We start from the raw sequence: 20,354 nt of genomic DNA, 5'->3' as shown, positions 1-20,354 counted from the left end.
CAAAAACTATCCAAAGTCATCAACAAATAATCCGATATCAAAAAAAAAGAATGCAAGGATTTATTGAAGAGAAAGCCTGCACAGCGAAAGCTCAAAACTAGAATAGTGTACTTCACCAAATAGTTGTGAAAACAAATCCAGTTAGCAACAGCGAATTAGTAGGTCTTGCCGGTAGCACGACAGAGAGAAAATTGAGTTCTTTGTTTACAATGAGTACTGGGTATCTGGACGACAGATGGCGCTGTTGAAGTACACCCCCTACCTGCATGGCGATCGCTGGCGGATTTTTTCCGTAGAGTTTTCTGTCGAGCAGCAGAGCTGCAGCTATTATTATCACCGGCTAAGTTAAATATTGAAAAATATACATTGTACATACATACATATACCAAGGCATTTCCCCCAATTTTGGGGGGTAGCTGACATCAAACAAATGAAACAAAAAAAGGGGACCTCTCCTCTCCATGTTCCTCCCAGCCTGACAAGGTACTCAACTGAGTTTGGCTGGTACTGCTAGGGTGCCACAGCCCACCCTTCCCCATTATCCACCACATATGAAGCTTCATAACACTAAATCCCCTACTGCTGCTACCTCCACGGTCATCCGAGGCACCGGAGGAAGCAGCAGGGCCTACCGGAACTGCGTCACAATCGCTCGCCATTCATTCCTATTTCTAGCACGCTCTCTTGCTTCTCTCACATCTATCCTCCTATCACCCAGAGCTTCCTTCACTCCATCCATCCACCCAAACCTTGGCTTTCCTCTTGTACTTCTCTCATCAACTCTTGCATTCATCACCTTCTTTAGCTGACAGCCATTTTCCATTCTCTCAACATGGCCAAACCACCTCAACACATTCATATCCACTTTAGCTGCTAACTCATTTCTTACACCCGTTCTCACCCTTACTACTTCATTCCTAACCCTATCTACTCGAGATACACCAGCCATACTCCTTAGACACTTCATCTCAAACATATTCAATTTCTGTCTCTCCGTCACTTTCATTCCCAACAACTCCGATCCATACATCACAGTTAGTACAATCACTTTCTCATACAGAAGTCTCTTTACATTCATGCCCAACATTGTATATCAATAAAAATGGATTTTGATCAGGTTTATGGTAAAAGAAAAAATTTTAAGTTCTATCTTGTAGAGAGTAGAGGTCCCCTTTTTGTTTTGTTTCATTTGTTGATGTAGGCTACCCCCCAAAATTGGGGGAAGTGCCTTGGTATATGTATGTATGTATCTTCGTATTGTTTTAGTGCCAAGATTGGTAAAATGTCCCAAATAAGGTCATGGTGCTTTAGGAACAAATAAGGCCCATACCCTTTTTTGGGGGTCATTTTCTAAGGGGATAGGGATTAAAGGATTAACCATTATGGAAGATTTCTTCCATTTGTGAAATAGGCGAAATGCACCCTCTTCACTCATGAATTCTTAATTTTCTCCCTGAATTCCTGCCCCTCCACTTATGGTTAAGGTCTTAAACTATGCCCTTTTACCATGATTTTTTCTCACTTAACTTCAACATCTACTGCTTTTATGAATGAATATCTCCCTACCACAGCCTCTTTACACCACATCACATTGCAAAAACTTTACTATAATATAATCATACTAATATATTTTCCTAAAATCTTTTATCTTTTACAATTACATTTCTTCAAAATTATTACTTTCTTTGTAAGGGCCAATGTCTACGCCTCACATTGACAGCCTTAATGTATACATCGTAATTTTTTGTTTACAGATGGATATTTTCTATTTACCTGTACTTTAGAAATATCTTTCGATTTCATACAGACTGTTAAAACTTGCCTTTTAAACTGTCATATCAATATCATAGTCAAATTTTCCACAAGGTAATAAAAATTCTTGACTTACTCTAAGGTCTTTCTCCTCAACCTCTTCATGCTTATTTTATTTTCCATTTTTTGACACTATGAAATACACTTCATCATCTCTACACCTCTCCCAAAGTTTTTGCATAGCCACTTTTTGGATTAGATTTCTCCCTTACCTCCTTTGTACGTCGCTGTACATTTAATTTTGATTATATTGATTTACAATCCTTTTCTGTAATCTATCCTCTCATTATTTGAGTATTTCTACAACAATTCTCTTCAATTTTTTACTTTAAATATCAGGTCATCCCCATATACTACAGTAGCTATCATGACCTTTCTAGTAATCTTAGTAATTTCCTGCCATTTTATGACAGAAAACATAACAAGCCATAGTGCTAATCCTTGACGGATACATAACAATTCTATTAAATTCTTCTGATAGAGCTATTGTACTGTTTCCTTCATCTAACTGAATTTATAGCTACGCAATCAAATACACTCCCTTGATCCAGACATATGATACAACCTTTTCCATAATGCACCAAGTTCAGCAGTAATCTACCGTAATTATAAATATGGTACAGCTATAGGCTTATATGAAAATACTTTTTTGAATACATCCTGGCAAATTTCAAGCCAAAAACATACATATGAAAACTAAATTTCTCTTCTTATATTAAAAAAGCATATTTAATAATATATAGTTAACAGATAATAATTAAGCAAGGAGGGGATAGCATCATTATAAAAATGACAAATTCGTAGATAATTTGTATTTTGCCTAACGATACAAACCTTAGCTAATTACATGGGGTAATTACTTCGGCGCAGACGATGACGAGCCATAAAGTTGTAACGAGGGTTTCCTACCCCACCGCTATTAAGCGGGGGGGGGGGGGGGGGGGGGGTGGTTTAGGGAGGGGTAGCTAGCTACCCCTCCCCCCTCACACACACCAGTGATTAACTCACTTTACTTAGAGGTAGGACTTATTTTGGGGGACAGGGCTGGCGGGCACATAACTGTAAATAGCTAAGGTCTGTATCGTTAGAAAAAATACAAATTATCTACGAATTTGTCATTTGTTCCGTAACTGAATACAAATCACATTATTTACATGGGGTGACTTAACCCTTAGGAAGGGAGGTAAGTCCCCTGCCATACTGGCTTTGGCTTGCCCGGGGGCCCCGAACCCGAGTCCATAGAGCAACTCAAGGGTTGGGGCCCCTGCGCCTCGCAGGCAGTTGGGGCTGCTGCGGCCTACGTAAGTTGTGTGTGAAGGTGAGTGGTGACACATCCTAGGAAGTTGACCTGGAGTTCTTTAGAAGGAAATCTAGGCTAGGACTTACCCAATACCACCTCGTCAGGGTATGGGGACATGAAAGTATTACAACTTAATACTAGGAACACAAGGAAGCATGGCTTACCTGCAGAGGTTCGAGGTCAGCTGTGCAGAGGACCCAGGATGCTGTTTTTCTCCAAGGGAGGAGAGGATGAAGAAAAGAAAAGGGCCAGACAGATCTTTTCATTCACACAGACTAAAACCGGGTAACAATGCCCTCAACCTTCTGCTACTCGTCCAATTAGGAACCTGAGGTTAGACCAGCTGTTGTGCAGCCACCACAGGGCCGATAGAAAACATATTGAGCCTTCTGTGTGTCACGTCTTGCAGGTACTGGGCCATGAAGGTGGTCTGACGCTTCCACACCCCAGCTTGCAGGACCTGCGTCACCGAAAAGTTCTTTTTGAAGGCCAGGGACGTAGCCACGCCCCTGACATCATGCGCCCTTGGACGCCGTGACGGAAGAGGATCAGAACTCAAGGCCAGGTGGATCACCTTGTGGATCCAGGCCGAAATGGTATTCCTGGTGACCCTCCTCTTCGTTTCCCCGGTGCTAACAAACAAGGCTCGCACCTGGGGGCGGACTGCAGCTGTTCTTTAAAGATACAACCTCAGACTCCTGACTGGGCACAGTAGGAGATGGTCTGGTTCATCTGTTACAGAACAAAGACTCGAGACCTGGACGGAGTCGAACCGAGGGTCCGGCACTCCCGGGTTCTGAGTCTTGGCAACAAACTCAAGGACGAAGCCGAACGATACCTCCCCCCATCCCCTTGAATGGGCGTCATCGTAGGAGAGACCATGCAGTTCACTGACTCGCTTGGCCGAGGCCAAAGCTAGCAGGACCACCGTCTTCCAGGTAAGGCGGCGATCAGAAGCCTGGCGTAATGGTTCGTAGGGAGGCCTCTTAAGAGACCTGAGGACTCGAACCACGTTCCAAGGAGGAGGTCTCACTTCCGACTGAGGGCAGGTAAGTTCGTAACTCCGTATGAGAAGAGACAGTTCCAGCGAGGAGGAAATGTCCATTCCTTTGAGCCTGAAGGCAAGACTTGAGGCTGAGCAATAGCCTTTCACTGCCGAGACTGAAAGGCGCATTTCTTCCCGCAGATACACAAGGAACTCCGCTATTGCTGGTAACGTGGCATCGAGGGGAGAGATACCCCTTCCATGGCACCAACCACAGAAAACTCGCCACTTCGCCTGGTAGACTCCTGCGGATGACCTGCGCAGGTGGCCAGACATTCTTTCCGCAACTTGTTGCGAAAATCCTCTCTCTTTGAGGAGATGCTGGATAGTCTCCAGGCGTGATTGATTGATTGATTGATTGAAAGTTTTCTGGCATCCTGACATCTAAGGTCATTGACGCCAATACCATTTACTGTATATGAAAATTAAAAGAGAATTCGATTAAAACCATAAAAATTAAGAAGTCATTAAAATAGTTAAATAGTTTTCAGAAGACCTGCTTCTGAAATAAATCTAAAAATTCCGCTCGCATAGTAAGACACATCATGTCCAAGAATCTTGGCAAGGATAAACCTGCCATCCTCACCTCGAGCCTCAAACAGATATCTATTTCTTAAGTTAGTAAAATTAGGGCATTCGGTCAACAAATGCCTCACTGTTAAAGGTACTAAGCAGTCCTCGCAATACGGTTGGTGTTGGCCCTTCAGCAGAAACTCGTGTGTCAACCGTGTGTGACCAATACGGAGACGACAAAGAGTTGTCTCCCATTTTCGGGGAATCATGTTATACCTCCAAGGTGATATGATATTTGTTACTTCCCTCATTTTATTGCCGTCTTGACTGTCCCAGTGCTGTTGCCATTTATCACAAACCAATTTCTTGATGTAAGGTAGGAGATCGTTACATGGAATGGGATACCTCCTTGGCAGCAACTCGGATGCCGCATTCTTCGCCAGTAAATCTGCCTTCTCATTCCCAGACACACCTACATGTGCTGGAACCCAACAAAATCGAACAGTTATACCTTTCCGTCCAATAATAAAAAGCCATTCTAAAATCTTTAAAACTAGAGGGTTACTAGAATTAAAAACTTCTAAAGCTTGAAGAACACTCCTTGCATCACTAAAAATTGTAAAATTACCCTCCTTTTCCAAAGCTATTTTCTCAATAGCGGTTAATATGCCATACAGTTCGGCAGTAAATATGGAAGCTGTTAGAGGAAGTGCACCTCTACAATTAAAATCATTACTATGTACTCCAAATCCAACGCCAGCATCAGATTTGGAGCCATCAGTATATATAAAAGTCGATCCCCTATGTTCTTCGACATGTTCCATAAAAAGAGACCTGGATTCTAAGTCAGTCATATTCTTCTTAACTCCAATAAAGTATTTACAAAAAGATATGTCAGGTAATTTCCATGGAGGCGTTGATGATACCTTGAATGGAAGTACCTTATTTCTAATTATATCCAGACTATTTAAAAATCGTTTCACCCGAAAGCCATAAGGTTGAGGAGATTTTGGGTGCAACTCAAAGTATGATGCGTGTCTTACAAGGCTTGCAGTCTGAAAGGCTAGAGAGCTAGGGAGTCTTTGCAATCTAAACCAATACCGAAGAATGGAAGACATTCGGTAAAGGTCTAGAGGTAACTCTCCAGCATCAACAAGGAGACTTGGGATAGGCGAGGTTTTAAAAGCTCCAGTAGATAATCTAATACCTGCATGATGTATCGAGTCTAATATTTTTAACCGGCTTGGGGTGGCTGAAGAATATACCTCACAACCATAACTAATTTTGGAAAAAATCAAGGCCTTGTATAATTTTAAAATAGTATTGCGGTCTGCCCCCCATGATGTATGGGGCAATACTTTTAAGATATTCAGAGCTTCAACACATTTAGCTTTTAGCGCTTTTAGGTGAGAAACCCATGTAAGTCTACAGTCAAATATCAAACCTAAAAATTTGGTTTCCGATACACATGGTATCCGTTGACCTTTAATGTATATATCCGGGTCTGGATGTACTCCCCGGATACGACAAAAATGGACAATAGTAGTTTTACTTGTCGAGAACTTAAATCCATTCATGTCAGCCCACTGGATAATTTTATCAATAGAGAGTTGGACTTTTCTCTCAACCATTGCCATTCTAGTGCCAGCAAATGATATTGAGAGATCATCCACAAATAGTGTTGAGAGAACATCCTGGGGAATGGCTGAGGATATCCCATTAATTGCTAGTGCAAAAAGGGTTACACTCAGCACACTACCCTGAGGAACTCCTTCTTCCTGGCACTTACTCTCTGATAGAGTTTCCCCCACTCTCACTTGAAAAACTCTACGTGAAAGAAATGCCTGAATAAATAGTGGCAGCTCTCCTCTCAATCCCAATTCATGAATGGTTTTAAGAATACCATATCTCCATGTGGTATCATATGCCTTTCCAAGGTCAAAAAATACTGTAACATGGTGCTGTTTGGAAGCAAAGGCTTCACAAATAGAAGACTCAAGTCGTATCAACACATCAGTCGTTGAGTGCATTTTTCGGAATCCACATTGAATCGGTGATAAAATACCTTTCTTTTCAAGGTACCATATCAGCCTTGCATTGACCATCTTCTCCATGATTTTACATAAACAAGATGTCAATGCAATAGGACGATAGTTTGCTGCTAAAAACTTGTCTTTACCGGGTTTTAAAAAGGCTAAAATAATGGCTAGTTCCCAAACACTTGGGTAGCTATGATCATGCCATATTCTATTAATAATGCTTAAAATAAATAGCTTTGTATTAAAATGTACATGTTTAATCATTGCATATGGAATTCCATCGGGTCCAGGGGCTGTATAGGTAGTAGGTAGTAGGTTGGCCAGGGCACCAGCCGGCCGTTGAGATACTACCGCTAGAGAGTTAGGGGGTCCTTTGACTTGCCAGACAGTACCATATTGGATCCTTCTCTCTGGTTACGGTTCTTTCCCTTTGCCTACACAGACACCGAATAGTCTGGCCTATTCTTTACAGATTCTCCTCTGTCCTCATACACCTGACAACACTGAGATTACTAAACAATTCTTCTTCACCCAAGGGGTTAACTACGGCAATGTAATTGTTCAGTGGCTACTTTCCTCTTGGTAAGGGTAGAAGAGACTCTTTAGCTATGGTAAGCAGCTCTTCTAGGAGAAGGACACTCCAAAATCAAACCATTGTTCTCTAGTCTTGGGTAGTGCTATAGCCTCTGTACCATGGCCTTCCACTGTCTTGGGTTAGAGCTCTCTTGCTTGAGGGTACACTCAGGCACACTGTTGTATCTAGTTTCTCTTTCTCTTGTTTTGTTGGAGTTTTTATTGTTTATATAGGAAATATTTATTTAAAAGTTGTTACTATTCTTAAAATATTTTATTTTTCCTTGTTTCCTTTCCTCACTGAGCTATTTTCCCTGTTGGGGCCCCTGGGCTTATAGCATCCTGCTTTTCCAACTAGGGTTGTAGCTTAGCATTTAATAATAATAATAATAATAATGAGCAAGTGCGGAATCAAATTCTCTTTCAGTGAAAGGAGAATTATACGACTCTTCCCTTCTCGTTGCAAAATTTAAAATTTTCTTTTCTTCAGTGCTCCTATACTGGTGACCAGGGGCTCCTTCACACTTGCTGGATACATTTGAAAAATGATTAGCCAGGGCATTGCTAACTTCATTTGCTTCAGTTACATACTGGCCATTCACCTTCAACACTGGTGGTGGGTTGGGGGTGAATTTGCCAGCTATCTTTTTTACTTTCCTCCACACAGAAGATGGTGGTGTTCTACTGTTAATAGAGGAAACAAAAGACATCCATGACTGGCGCCTTGCTTCTTTCATGGCACGACGGAACTGTGCTCTACATTTCTTGTACATTATTAAATTCTCATCAGTTCTGCGTCTACGCAATCGTGTTAGAGATCTTCTTGTGGCTCTGTGGAGTGCAGTTAGTTCTGAAGACCACCACGGGACTGGTCGTCGTTTGAATAACCCTGTTGTTTTGGGAATTGAATTGACTCCTGCTGTATGAAGAGTTCCATTCAGTAGGTCTATGGCATCATCAATACTTTCAAACTGTTCTGCTCTCCCTTCGATTTCACTTAGCTCACAAAATTTAACCCAGTCTGCCTTGTCTAGATTCCAACGTGGCGATCTTTGCAAAGGCGGACCCTTGTTGGTGTTTATAATGATTGGTGCATGATCACTAGTATGCCAATCATCTAATGTCCTCCAATCAAAATCAAGAAGGCAGTTAGAGCTTGCAATTGAAAGGTCAATGCATGACAAAGTACCTGTCTGAACATGGAAGTGTGTGGGCTCTCCGGTATTAAGGAGTCCCACATCCTCATTCTCCACAATTGATGAGATAATATTGCCCCTTGTGTTGGCCAAAACATCACCCCATAAAGGATGTCTACCATTCATATCTCCCAGTAAGAGAAAAGGTTGAGGGAGTTGTTGAATGACCTCTGCTAAATCATCATATAAAATATTATCATTTGGAGGTAAGTACAGAGAGCATATTGTATATTTTCTCCCAATATCAATTTGTACAACAACTGCCTGCAGGGTTGTACGTATAGACATGGGTATTTGGGGAACATCTCGACGAATGTACATGAGACTTCCGCCATGGCTCCCTGCTTGTTGATTATATGGTGTTCTATAGCTAACACACTCTCGAGGACTAGGAGTGTTAGAATCAAGCATACTTTCCTGTAGACATACAATTATGGGGGAATGCTCATGAATTAGGAGCTTAAGTTCTTCATATTTCGCCCTTAAACCCTGACAGTTCCATTGCAAAATGGAGGAGAAAACTATGGATTATTTCTGGAAGACATCTTGGATGAGGTCTTCCCATTAGCAGTTTTTAATGTAACATTATTACCAGTATGTTTCTTCAGAGGTGGTCTTGTTATGTTGGGTTTAACGTTGGTGTTTTTCTTTGTATTCTTTTTATCTATTTGTTGAGGTGGATGGTGGACCTCAACTTGAATTTCTGATTTATTCAGTCCATCTTCTGGTTCATTAGAAACATCAACAGACAAAACATCAAATTTATTTGATGTCATAACCTTAACGTTTCTAATGGAGGGTGGAGAGAGAGATGGAGGTCTCTCTCTTTTGCGATTAATAGATGGTGGGATTCGAGGTTTTTGCACCTTTCCCACGACAGGTGCATCAGGTAAGTTAGTCTTAAGTGGAACCTCCATCAGATCAGGCAAGGACATGGCCTGAGAGAGGTTTGTATTACTTTTTGTAATGGCGGCTGAAGGCTGTACAGCAAGGGGCAATGACCTAGTGTTAATACACCGTGGTAAAGCCTCAGGAGGTGATAAGGTTACCTCGTTATTTGACATTTTGTCAGATAGTATACTTTTTTTTGAGCTATTGGCAGTGCTAGGTTGGTTTGATTTTAATGCCTTAGCATATGTATTTGATTTATTTAATAGTCTTTTGGCATGGGTCACACTTATGTGTTCTAAGTTTGATTTGTTGAGGGCAGCTTCCTCCAACTTATATAGCTCGCAGATCTTGTCTGTGGATTTGTGATTCGAGCTGCAATTTAAACACCTGGCTCCAAGTGCACACTCTCCATGGTAAGATTTGGAGCAAATACCACACATCTTCTCATTTTTGCAAACTTTGGACGGGTGCCCAAATTTAAAACAATTAAAGCATTGCAATGGCTTCTGCTTGAAGGGTCTTACTTTAATCCTTTCGTTCTCGATAATAATATGAAAAGGTACATCAGCATCCTGGAACGTAAGGATTATCATTGATGTACCTGGGACTTTATGAACTTTCCAAACATTTAATGGACACATGGCCAGTATCTCCTCCTCTGTAAAATCATATAGGTCTCTGTTAAAAACTACGCCCCTTCCGTAGCTAAAATTTAGGTGGGGTTTGACATCTAACTTAATGTCATCATTATTTATTTTCATATTGGACAATATTACCGACTGTGTACTGGATTTGGCATGGATAAGGAAACTATTTTTTCCGAAACGAGATATATCGCCTGGTGCAATAGTTCCTACTTTTTTCTGAATCAATTTGCATATTTTAAAATAATTCCCTGTAACCCCCTTTGATTCAGCTATAAGCCACATCGGTGGTTTTGGATTTCTCTGGGAGGGCATGACTAAATCTGTGCCTTTTTCCAACCAATCGGCAGGCCTGTACACATCTAAATCTTTTGGTACCTTATCGCAGAGAGCAGCCGCGACATTCAAGTTATTAATTTTAATATTATTCAAATTACTTATTGCACTAAATGCTTCGTCATAACTACTATAAGATATCCATGAATCCCAAGTTTCAGCTACAAGTTTCATCCTTATTTCTTTTATGCATCCATAGCATTCAAATGCTTTACATAGATCATCATAATTTGTTTCTATTGAAATTTGTGTAACATGGAGGATTCGAAGTTTCCTCGTGTTACCCAAATTACTCGATTTAGAAATATCAGTAGAATGGTCCTTTCCCGTTCCGAGGTCATCAACAGAGCTATCCCTTATCACATTAGCAGAGGTCGTCAACAGTGCCGGGGGAGAGTCAGCGTATCCAGGGGATGGGGGTTCGTTCCTTAAAGAATCCATTATAGTAAAGAGAGGGAAAAGAGTTAGTTTGATGTACCTGCTCGAGAATGTTAGGCCATCACGCGTCGGAAAGGAAATTTGCACTCTCTACTATCGGCACAATGAGAGTATACTTCCCAGATGGTCCACTCCATACCCTACCCGAAGGATAGCATCAAAACAGATATAGAGGCACAGGTGTAAGCTGAACCCGCCTGTTAGGACTGAGACCAAGAAATTATGGAATCATCCTCCCCATATCTATAATGACGGGCTTCCGGCCAAAAGCCGAGAGTCCTACCCCAAGCATTGGATCCCCCTGGATTCCGAAGACCCAACACTTGAGAATAGTTCTGCCAAAAAGGTCCAAACCATCTTCGGGATGGCTGAAATCATCCAATACTCTCATATATAGCTTTGAATGCAAACACCTCCCAACCGCGATACCTCCTCCCACTCATCAAAGCAGGCAGCAATAAAGGATGTATGAACATCCCCGCCGGGGCTACAATGGATGTGAAAACATCCAAGCCATAGGAGAAAAGAAAAAAAAAAAATAAATAAATAAATATATATGTACATAATATATACACACATATAATGAGGGAAATTTTTCTCATAGAGTTTGGAAAGCAAGACTAAAGAAAGTTTGTGAAATTAGGATAAGGTCGAAGTAGTATTGAGAAAAAGAAAAAGGTAAAAGAGAGAAATTTAGATTCGAACTGGGGGAGCAATTTCCCCAAGTTCGAGAGCCCTCTTGCCCGTCACCAAGTTTCAGCACGGGAATTAAATGCCGTGCTGAAGCTTAATGACTTCATCAAGGCATTCTCTCATTAAGAGGGTCTCCAGGCGTGAAGTCGAAGCGAAGCTACGGCTTTGTGGAAGATGTTGGAATGTGGTTGTTTGAGTAGCGCGTGACGTGGAGGGAGCTCCCTCGGGATCTCCGTGAGGAGCTGCAGAAGGTCCGGAAACCACTCTGCATGATGCCATAGCGGAGCTATCAAGGTCATCGAGAGATTGACCGATGTTCTGGTCTTGTTGAGGACCCTCCTCATCAGGCAGAATGGGGGAAAGGCGTACACATCGACGTTGTCCCACCGTTGTTGGAAGGCATCTTGCCAGAGGGCCTTGGGGTCCGGGACTGGGGAGCAGTACAGCGGAAGCTTGGTGTTCAACGCCGTAGCAAACAGGTCCACAGTCGGGGAACCCCACAAAGTCAGGACATTGTTGGCTATCCGAGGATCCAAAGACCACTCGGTACTCACTATCTGCGTCGCTCTGCTCAGACTGTCGGCGAGCACATTCCTCTTGCCTGGAATGAAGCGAGCCGCAAGTGATATCGAGTGGACTTCGGACTATCTCAGGATCTCTACTGCAAGATGGGACAGCTGTTCCAAAAAGGTACCTCCCTGCTTGTTAATGTAAGCCACTACCGTGGTGTTGTCGCTCATTACCACTACGGAGTGGCCCGCCAGGACTTGGTGGAACTTTTGAAGTGCCATAAAAACGGCCTTCATCTCCAGCAGGTTTATGTGAAGGTACTTTTCTGATTCTGACCAGAGGCCTGAGGTCCTGTGGTTCAGAACGTGAGCACCCCACCCCTTGTTTGATGCGTCCGAAAACAGCATCAAATCCGGGGTAGAGACGAGAAGATCCACTCCCTTTCGTAGGTTCTCGTCTGTCACCCACCACCTGAGGTCCGCTCGTTCCGCAGATCCCATGGGGATCAGGATGTCCGGGGAGTCGAGTCCTTGATTCCACCGAGACTTCAGTCGCCACTGAAGGGATCTCATTCTGAGGCGACTGTTGGAGACGAGACGGGTCAGAGAGGAGAGGTGGCCGAGGAGACGAAGCCACGATTGGGCTGGGAGTTCTTCTCGATTGAGGAAAGGTTTCACAACCTTCCTCAGCCTTGCTATCCTTTTGTCTGATGGGAAGGCTTTGTGGAGATTGGTGTCTATGATCATGCCTAGATATACCAGTTTCTGAGAGGGCTGCAGAGCGGACTTCTCGAGGTTTACCACAATCCCCAGATCCTGGCAAACTTCAAGGAGCTTGTCTCGGTGGCGAAGAAGGGATGCCTCCGAGTCTGCCAGGATCAGCCAGTCGTCCAGGTAATGAAGGAGATGGATGCCGATCCTGTGAGCCCATGAAGAGATGATGGTGAAGACTCTGGTGAACACCTGAGGAGCTGTGGAGAGACCGAAACACAGCACCTTGAACTGGTAGATCTTGTTGTCTAGGCAAAATCTCAGGTACTTCCTTGAAGACGGATGGATCGGGATCTGGAAGTACGCGTCCTTCAGATCCAGTGTGCACATGAAGTCTCGTGGTCTCACTGCAAGTCTGACCGTGTCTGCCGTCTCCATACTGAACGGAGTCTGCTTGACAAACCCGTTCAGTGTCGAGAGGTCGATGACTGGTCTCCAGCCACCAGACGCCTTTCTCACAAGAAAGAGTCGACTGTTGAAGCCTGGGGACCCGTCCACGACCTCATGGAGAGCGTCCTTCTCCAACATAGTCTGGACTTCAGCCCAAAGGGCCTGCCCTTTTGCCGATCCCATGGTAAAAGAGCTCAACGGCACTGGATTCGCTGTCAGGGGAGGGAGAGATGCTGTGAACGGGACGCGATACCCTAGAGATATCACGGAGACCGTCCAGGCATCCGCCCCGAGTTGCTGCCACCTTGCTGCGCAACTCTGCAGGCATCCCCCCACTGGTGGACACACAGGGGGATTGCCAACCCTAGCGCTTCCGACCTCGGCCGGAGCTTCTAGGGTTCTTGCCTCCCCTGGAGGACTTCTTTCCCCTCCTGCCCTTGGCAGGAAAGGGCTTAGACACCTTGGGCTTCGTTGCTACGGTCGTCTTCTTCGTATCTTTGGCAGGACGGGGCTGCTGGGCCGCCGGAGGCTTGTAGGGCCTCGATGTCAGGGCCCTATGGATGAGGGAATCCTGGTTGGATTTCCTCCACCTCTCGGCAGAGAGCTCCACGTCATTAGGCTCGAACAAGCTCTTACCGAGAACGGAAGAAAGTCTGAGCCTACTAGACTCGACGCTGGGAACCTTATGGTGGAACCTCTCGGCAACAGCGTCCCGGCGCTTGAGGATCGAGTTGGCCCACAAGCTCGAGACTTGGTGGGACAGAATGCCCGAGAGGATTAAGGTTTCCATCGCTTTCCTGGTGCTTTCCTTGGAGAGGTCCTCGGACCGCACCAGGATGCCCAGAGACCCCAGCCTGATGTCGAGCCATGAAGTGGCCTGCATGGCGCACTTGATGACCTTCTCCTGGCTCTGGATCTCAGTGGCTGAGAAGGACACGTGCCAGTTGGAGAGTCTCTCAAGAGGGACTCCCCCTGTGAGTCCTTCCACGGAGTGATGCAAGGGAAGGCTCAGCGAAGACTCCTCGAGGATTTCAAAGTACCTCCTCTGATGGACTCGAGGAGGAGGGAGGAGCTTATTCCCGGTACTGGATCTGCTGGAGGAGGCAAGCTCCGCGAGCTGGCCCTCGATCTTGTCTCTGGCACTCTTCATCCTTTGGGACCAGGGCAATGCTGCGCTGGCCCTAGAGGGTTTCTGAGTGCCGTAGATGCGATCCAGGACCGTGTCCTTACCTTCATGAGGTGGGACCTCAGGGTCTGGAATCCCATTAAGGTTCTTCACGAGAGTCAGGACTTGCCAGAACGCGTGTTCTGACTCCTGGTGCTCGCCTCCTGTCGGACTTGCAGCGAAGTCTCCGGACCCCAGAGGCTCTTCCTGGGGGGAAACGTGGACATCCTCGACAGCTCTGGGCTGTTCGTCTGATCCTAGCTGACGATTTGGGAATCGTCTTAGAGTCCTTAGGTTCCCTCCTGGGCAGGATGCAGGACTCTAGAAGCGAAGGAGGCAGGTCCTTCTCCACCTCGGGACGAGGAGACCTCTCGGGAAGAGGAGGAACGTCCTCCATTGGTGCGGTCCTGCTCGACCGACTCTCCTGAGGAGGAGTAATCCTCCTCCGCAGGGGAGGGCGAGAATGTCTGAGGGGGAGTAGGAGCCTTGCGCAAGGATCTACGCAGGGACAGCACAGGCCTTGGAGGAGGATCCACGGGAGAGACTCCTCTCTTCCTCTTCAGGGGGGAGGAATCTGCCGCTGGCTCGCGACCCGAATCAGAGAAGGCTGGCTTAATCGCCCGCACGAGAGCTCTGAGTAGGGTGTCGAACCAGGATTGTTGACTGACAGCAGCGCTGTCTGACACTCCCTCTGGAGGGAAGGGGATCGAAGGATCCCTAAGAGGAGTCGACAAACGAGGGTTCGCCTGCAAGGCTGTAAGAGAAGAACCCCTAGACCTGTCCGAGGAGCGCTCCCCCTCTGGCGAGCGCGTTGGTCTTCGCTTGCAGGGAGGAGAACACGACAAGGAAGAATCCGCCTGTCGGTGATCGCGCTGGGGCTCGTGTGCCGGGCCCAGAGCAGGGACGTGCGTGAAAGGAGGGCGCGAAGCTGGGAAATCGCGCGTGCGCACCCGCGTGGGCGGGGGTGCGATGGCGTGCAGGAGGATGGTCAGGAGCGATGGCGCGCTGGCGACAGAGCGGGAGCGTGGGCGCGGGGGTGCATGGCAGCTTGAGCGGGAACATGCCCGCGAGACCGCGTAGGTGATGGTGTAGGCGTGCGGCGATCAGGAGCTGGAACAGGAGGAGGCCGAATGCGCGGGCGCGCAGCGACCTGGTGCGGCCCCGAGATAACGGGAGCGCCCGAGCGCGTGTCCGGGAGGACCAGCCGAGGGCGCGAGGCGATCAGGAGCTGGAACAGGAGGAGGCCGAACGCACGGGCGCGCAGCGAACTGGTGCGGCCCCGAAGGACGCGAGATAACGGGAGGGCGCGAGCGCGTGTCCGGGAGGACCGGCCGAGGGCGCGATAGCGAGGGAGCAGGGTCGCGAGCGACCTAGGGGCGAGAGGTTTGGTGACGGTCTGGTTGGATCGGTTTACTCGCCTGTGTAAGCGCTAGTTGCGCTGGCGATTGTGGGCGCTCATAGCGCGCATCAGGAACAGGTCGCACCGGAGTTCGCTGCTTTGGAGGTCGCGTGGTGCGAGCCGCGTGAGGGCGCTCTGGAGTTAGTTGCGCAACCACCGCTGTCTTAAAGACAGGCACGGGGCATGTAGCAGCAACAGGGCTCGATTTTGGCGCGTCGAGCGCAATCGTATCTGCAGTAGATTCGCGCGGTTCCAGAGGCGGCCATGAGCGCCCGTGCGCTGGCTTGGCAACCTCTGTGGCAACGAGCTGAGTCGTCGCGACGCGTGGTCGCGTTGGTGCTGGAACAGGAACTGCGCGCGGGCGTGCATCGCGAACCTCTCTCGTATCGCGAGCCTCCCGAGTATAGCGAACCTCCCTAGGTGGCCGCGATGGGTTCAAAGCGACACGTGGGCGCGTTGGAGTGCGCGTGAGCGCTGGAGCTGGAATCGCGCGGGGACGCGTATCGCGTCTATCCCCCGCAGGGCGCGACGAGTCCGTAGGAATCTGAGGGCGCCTGTGCGCCAACTCAGGAACCTCCTGGATCGCGCGCGATGAAACAGGAACGGGGGTGGCGAGGAGCCGGAGGGCGCGTGGGCGCAGGAGGCCGCTGGGGCACCAATGGACGCGTAGGCGCCATATCAGGAACTGGCCGTGAGTGCGCAGGCAAGCGCGGTGGCACTATATCAGGAGCAGGGCGCGTCTACGCAGTTGGGCGCTTGCGCGCTACTTCAGGAACTGCTGGAGGGCGACGGAGCGCCGATGGGCGTGGGCGCGCAGGGGAACCCTGGCGTACAACAGGAACAGTGGCGCGAACGCCTAAGGGTGAGCGCCGAGGCGCTTTGTCAGGAACCTCAGGAATAACAGCAGCAGGAGGGTGCGCAGGCGGAGCCTTACGCTTAGGGGCGAGAGGCGCAGTTTCGCGCTCAAGTCCCTGAGACCCAGAAGGGTCTGGAGATTGCGCAGTGGCAGTCTCAGGTGGCGTGTAAAGTGCGTCAGCAGCTTTAGATGTCGAAGGTCTGGGCGACAGCTCACCTTGTCCTGCAGGACAACCATCCTCCGAAGGGGATCGCGAACGATCCCTGGAGAGGTCAAGGTTGGTAGCAGGCAGGTCAGGAGAATGGCGAGTCGTCTCCTCCGCAGAGGACTGTGGTGACGACGAGCCGAAGAGGCGCCTCCTAACCCCTTTAAAGGGGGAAGGAAGGCCTCTACGGCGAAGGGGAGGACAAGCCTTCCGCCTTATACGCCCAGGAGGGGCCGTGGGATCAGCAGGCTGACCATCATTGGGCCTCCAAAGAGGCGTCTCTACCAGAGAACTCCCCCGAGAGGGAGTCTCAATGGAAGGAGAGACCGTGGGACTAAGCTCCTCCCTCGAAGTATGTTCGGAGGGGGAGAGAGAGCCTTCTGCTACCGCAGCCACAGGAACGGGAGTTTGGCCAGACCCACGGGATGTTTCCGACACAACAACGTCAACCACAGACAGACGATCTATATCCGCTGAGGTTGACGATTGTTCGGCAGCCGCACCCCGTTTGATCATGTCAAACAGGGCTTCCTTGGAGGGGGAACCCTGTAGCCCCAAGGAAGCCCAAAGCTGAAAAAGATCATTGGTAGAAACAAACACCTACTACGAGAGGGGAGGGGCAACGACCTCTCCCTCACCACGGGATCGGTTAATGACATCAACAACATTACGGTCTACGCTACTACTCGCCGGCCTCTCGGAAGAGGCCGCCCGAGCGGGAGCTTCGGAGGAGGAATGGGTGGCGGAAGAAGACTTGGGATTTTCTCTCTTCCGAGGCTTCTCGGAAGGAGAAAGATCCCTTTTAGCCTTCTTCTTACGTCGCCGTGCAAACCTCTCCCACTGGGAGGTAGACCACTCCCTACACTCAATGCACAAATTAGAACTATCACACCGTTGGCCCCTACACTGAGGGCATAAGGAGCGAGGATCCGTTTCCACGGCCGACATAAAGGTCCCACAAGGGCGGCCGGGAAGTCCAGGGCACGTACGCATAAAGAGAAATAGAGGCCAACTTCATACACTCACAAAAGTAAAATGAGTTAATCACCGGTGTGTGTGAGGGGGGAGGGGTAGCTAGCTACCCCTCCCTACCCCCCTGCTAACTAGCGGTGGGGTAGGAAACCCTCGTTAAAACTTTATGGCTCGTCATCGGCTGCGCCGAAGTAATTACCCCATGTAAATAGCGTGGTTTGTATTCAGTTACGGAACAAAGGAAAAATTAGATGGAAAATATCAGACAGAGGATCCCCTTTCTGCTGGGAAGGCAATGTTAAACTGAGGCTGGTACTGTGTATCAAAGCAAGATTGTGGGAACTGACATGGGCACTGTTTATCTTATATGGTAAATAAAGTGAAAATCAAGATATATTTCACCCACTGTGTTTATCTAAAATGCTAAGTAAATTGAAAATCAAGTTATATTTTACCTGTTGTTTATCTAAGATGCTAAATAAAGTGAAAATAAAGATATATTTCACGTTATGTTTATCTAAAATGCTAGATAAAGTGAAAATCTAAATCTATTTTACCCAAGTGATTATGTATGGTTCAGAAACATAGTCATTTAGTAAATGGAAGGAGGCAAATAACCCTTATGTTAAAGGTAACCATAGAAAGGAAGCAAAGAAAAGGTACTGTAACTGGTAATAATCATAGGAATATAACTTACCTCAAAAGTTTTCCATAATATATACGAGGCCAGTGATGGAGCAGAATAGAAGTACATTCCAAATGCAGATAACGCGCCTGCTAATGCCCCATGATATGGGTATTCCGTCCCATCCCACCACCGACCTACACAGCACATGCTCTGGAATAATATAATAGTAGTATATGAATTAAGAATAATAATAATACAGTATAAAAATCAGGCTATATATCGGATTGGTGAGATCAGTGTTACTGTATGGACATGAGTCGTGGTATGACAATGATAACAATATCCAAAACAATTTGTAGATTTGAGAACAAAGACCTCGGAAGAATATTGGGAGTTAAATGGTAGGGCAGGATTAGAAACGAAAATATAAGAGAAATTACTGAGTGCCTTATGTAGATGAGATCATGGTGAGGGGTAAATGGAGATGATTCAGGCATGTTCTTCGCACTCCCCAAGAGAGATTAGCTCACCAAACTTTCAATTTGGGTCCACGAGGCACAAAATAAGTTGAAAGACCTAGGCCTACATGAATGAGGAATATGAAGCACTTAGTGGGAGATGTTGAATGTTATGAATGAGGAATATGAAGCACTTAGTGGGAGATGTTGAAAGTTAAAGTATTGATTAAAAGCTCAAGATAGAGATGACTGGCAAAATCTAACTGAGGCCCTTTGCGTCAATAGGGATGGGAAATGATAATGATGATATCAATCAATATTATGGCACAGCAAATGAAACCAAAATAACATAACGTTCAGCCACAATCACTCACCTTGAAAACACAAGTGAACCATGCAACAAACAAACCAGCTTCTGTATTTCTGTGATTCCTGAGTATCTTTAATACCGTTGACGGGGTTCTAATTAGGCGAGGAAGGTAGGGTAAAACATTTACAGCTAACTGCAGTAAAAATCCATTAATGAATCCCTTACACGCATTCTGAAATAAGAAAAAGTTCTTAAACAGAATAAAAATTTTGCAAATACACTCATCAGGCAACATGATTTCTAACTAAACAATACAGGAGATATAGGAAGATTAAGATTACAGCGAGATAATGATAAGTCATTTAACAGCAGACTTGCATTATGCAATATTAAGAGCTCATGACTTGAGGGCAGGAGCAATGACGTCGCGTGTCAATCTTTTTTTGTGTATTTGTTTTGTAGTCTAACAAACAAATGAATAACGTTGAGAAACTGAAAATTGCATTAGAGAGCTGAATAAATCTTCTCTACAGCATCTTGCATCTCCAACTAGAATAATAATAATAATAATAATAATAATAGTAATAATAATAATAATAATAATAATAATAATAATAATAATAATAATAGAAAAGATAGAAAACCAATATACAAACATATCATACCTTAGCAAAGTACAAAAGACATCCCCTTTCATGAGGACAAGTAGCATGTTTAGTCCTAAATAATTCTACCAATTTTTCTCTCTGAAATAAAAAGTAACAATATTGAAATTGAAATAAGAATAGTTAATCAATTAATACATTTACGGTATAGGCAATGAGTATGCCGTAACTTTTAATATAATCTATACCTAAACATCAAGAACAGAACTGATGTAGAAAAAAATAACAAAAAAATTGTCTTTACTAAGACTAAAATCATATCAAAAGCTTTGTAAAAAAATGGTACTTATATAAGAGTTTGCCCAAATTATTTAGCCAAAGTTTTACACAAATACAAATATAAAAAGTATAACATACCTATACTATACAGTATAAATAACAGTGTCTATCAAATTACTTTCCCAGTCGTAACATCTATTACAATGTTTGAAAATACCCTATGATATTTACATCTTCAGAAAGAACAATAGCTATCAGTTACAAAAGATTACCTTCCAGACATGAAATATGAAACCCCTATTACTGGTCGGCCATACTTGAAATACC

General features: G+C 45.8%; 1 protein-coding gene across 6 annotated transcripts in view; it reads right to left on the bottom strand.

Moving 5' to 3' along the window:
* Window positions 1-20,354, bottom strand: part of LOC137623199 (transmembrane protein 135-like) — a 232,253-nt gene that overhangs the window by 57,749 nt on the left and 154,150 nt on the right. For all 6 annotated transcript variants that reach the window (XM_068353909.1, XM_068353903.1, XM_068353908.1 and 3 more), the window contains 3 exons: window positions 19,809-19,889; window positions 19,208-19,375; window positions 18,445-18,585 (listed from right to left, as the gene is read on the bottom strand). In XM_068353909.1, the coding sequence (XP_068210010.1) occupies window positions 18,445-18,585; window positions 19,208-19,375; window positions 19,809-19,889 (390 nt within the window). The remainder of the gene's footprint in view (window positions 1-18,444; window positions 18,586-19,207; window positions 19,376-19,808; window positions 19,890-20,354) is intronic.

Source organism: Palaemon carinicauda, chromosome 30 (assembly GCF_036898095.1).
Source record: "Palaemon carinicauda isolate YSFRI2023 chromosome 30, ASM3689809v2, whole genome shotgun sequence".
NCBI classification, from domain to species: domain Eukaryota; kingdom Metazoa; phylum Arthropoda; class Malacostraca; order Decapoda; family Palaemonidae; genus Palaemon; species Palaemon carinicauda.
This window is presented reverse-complemented; position numbering and strand designations above follow the sequence as displayed.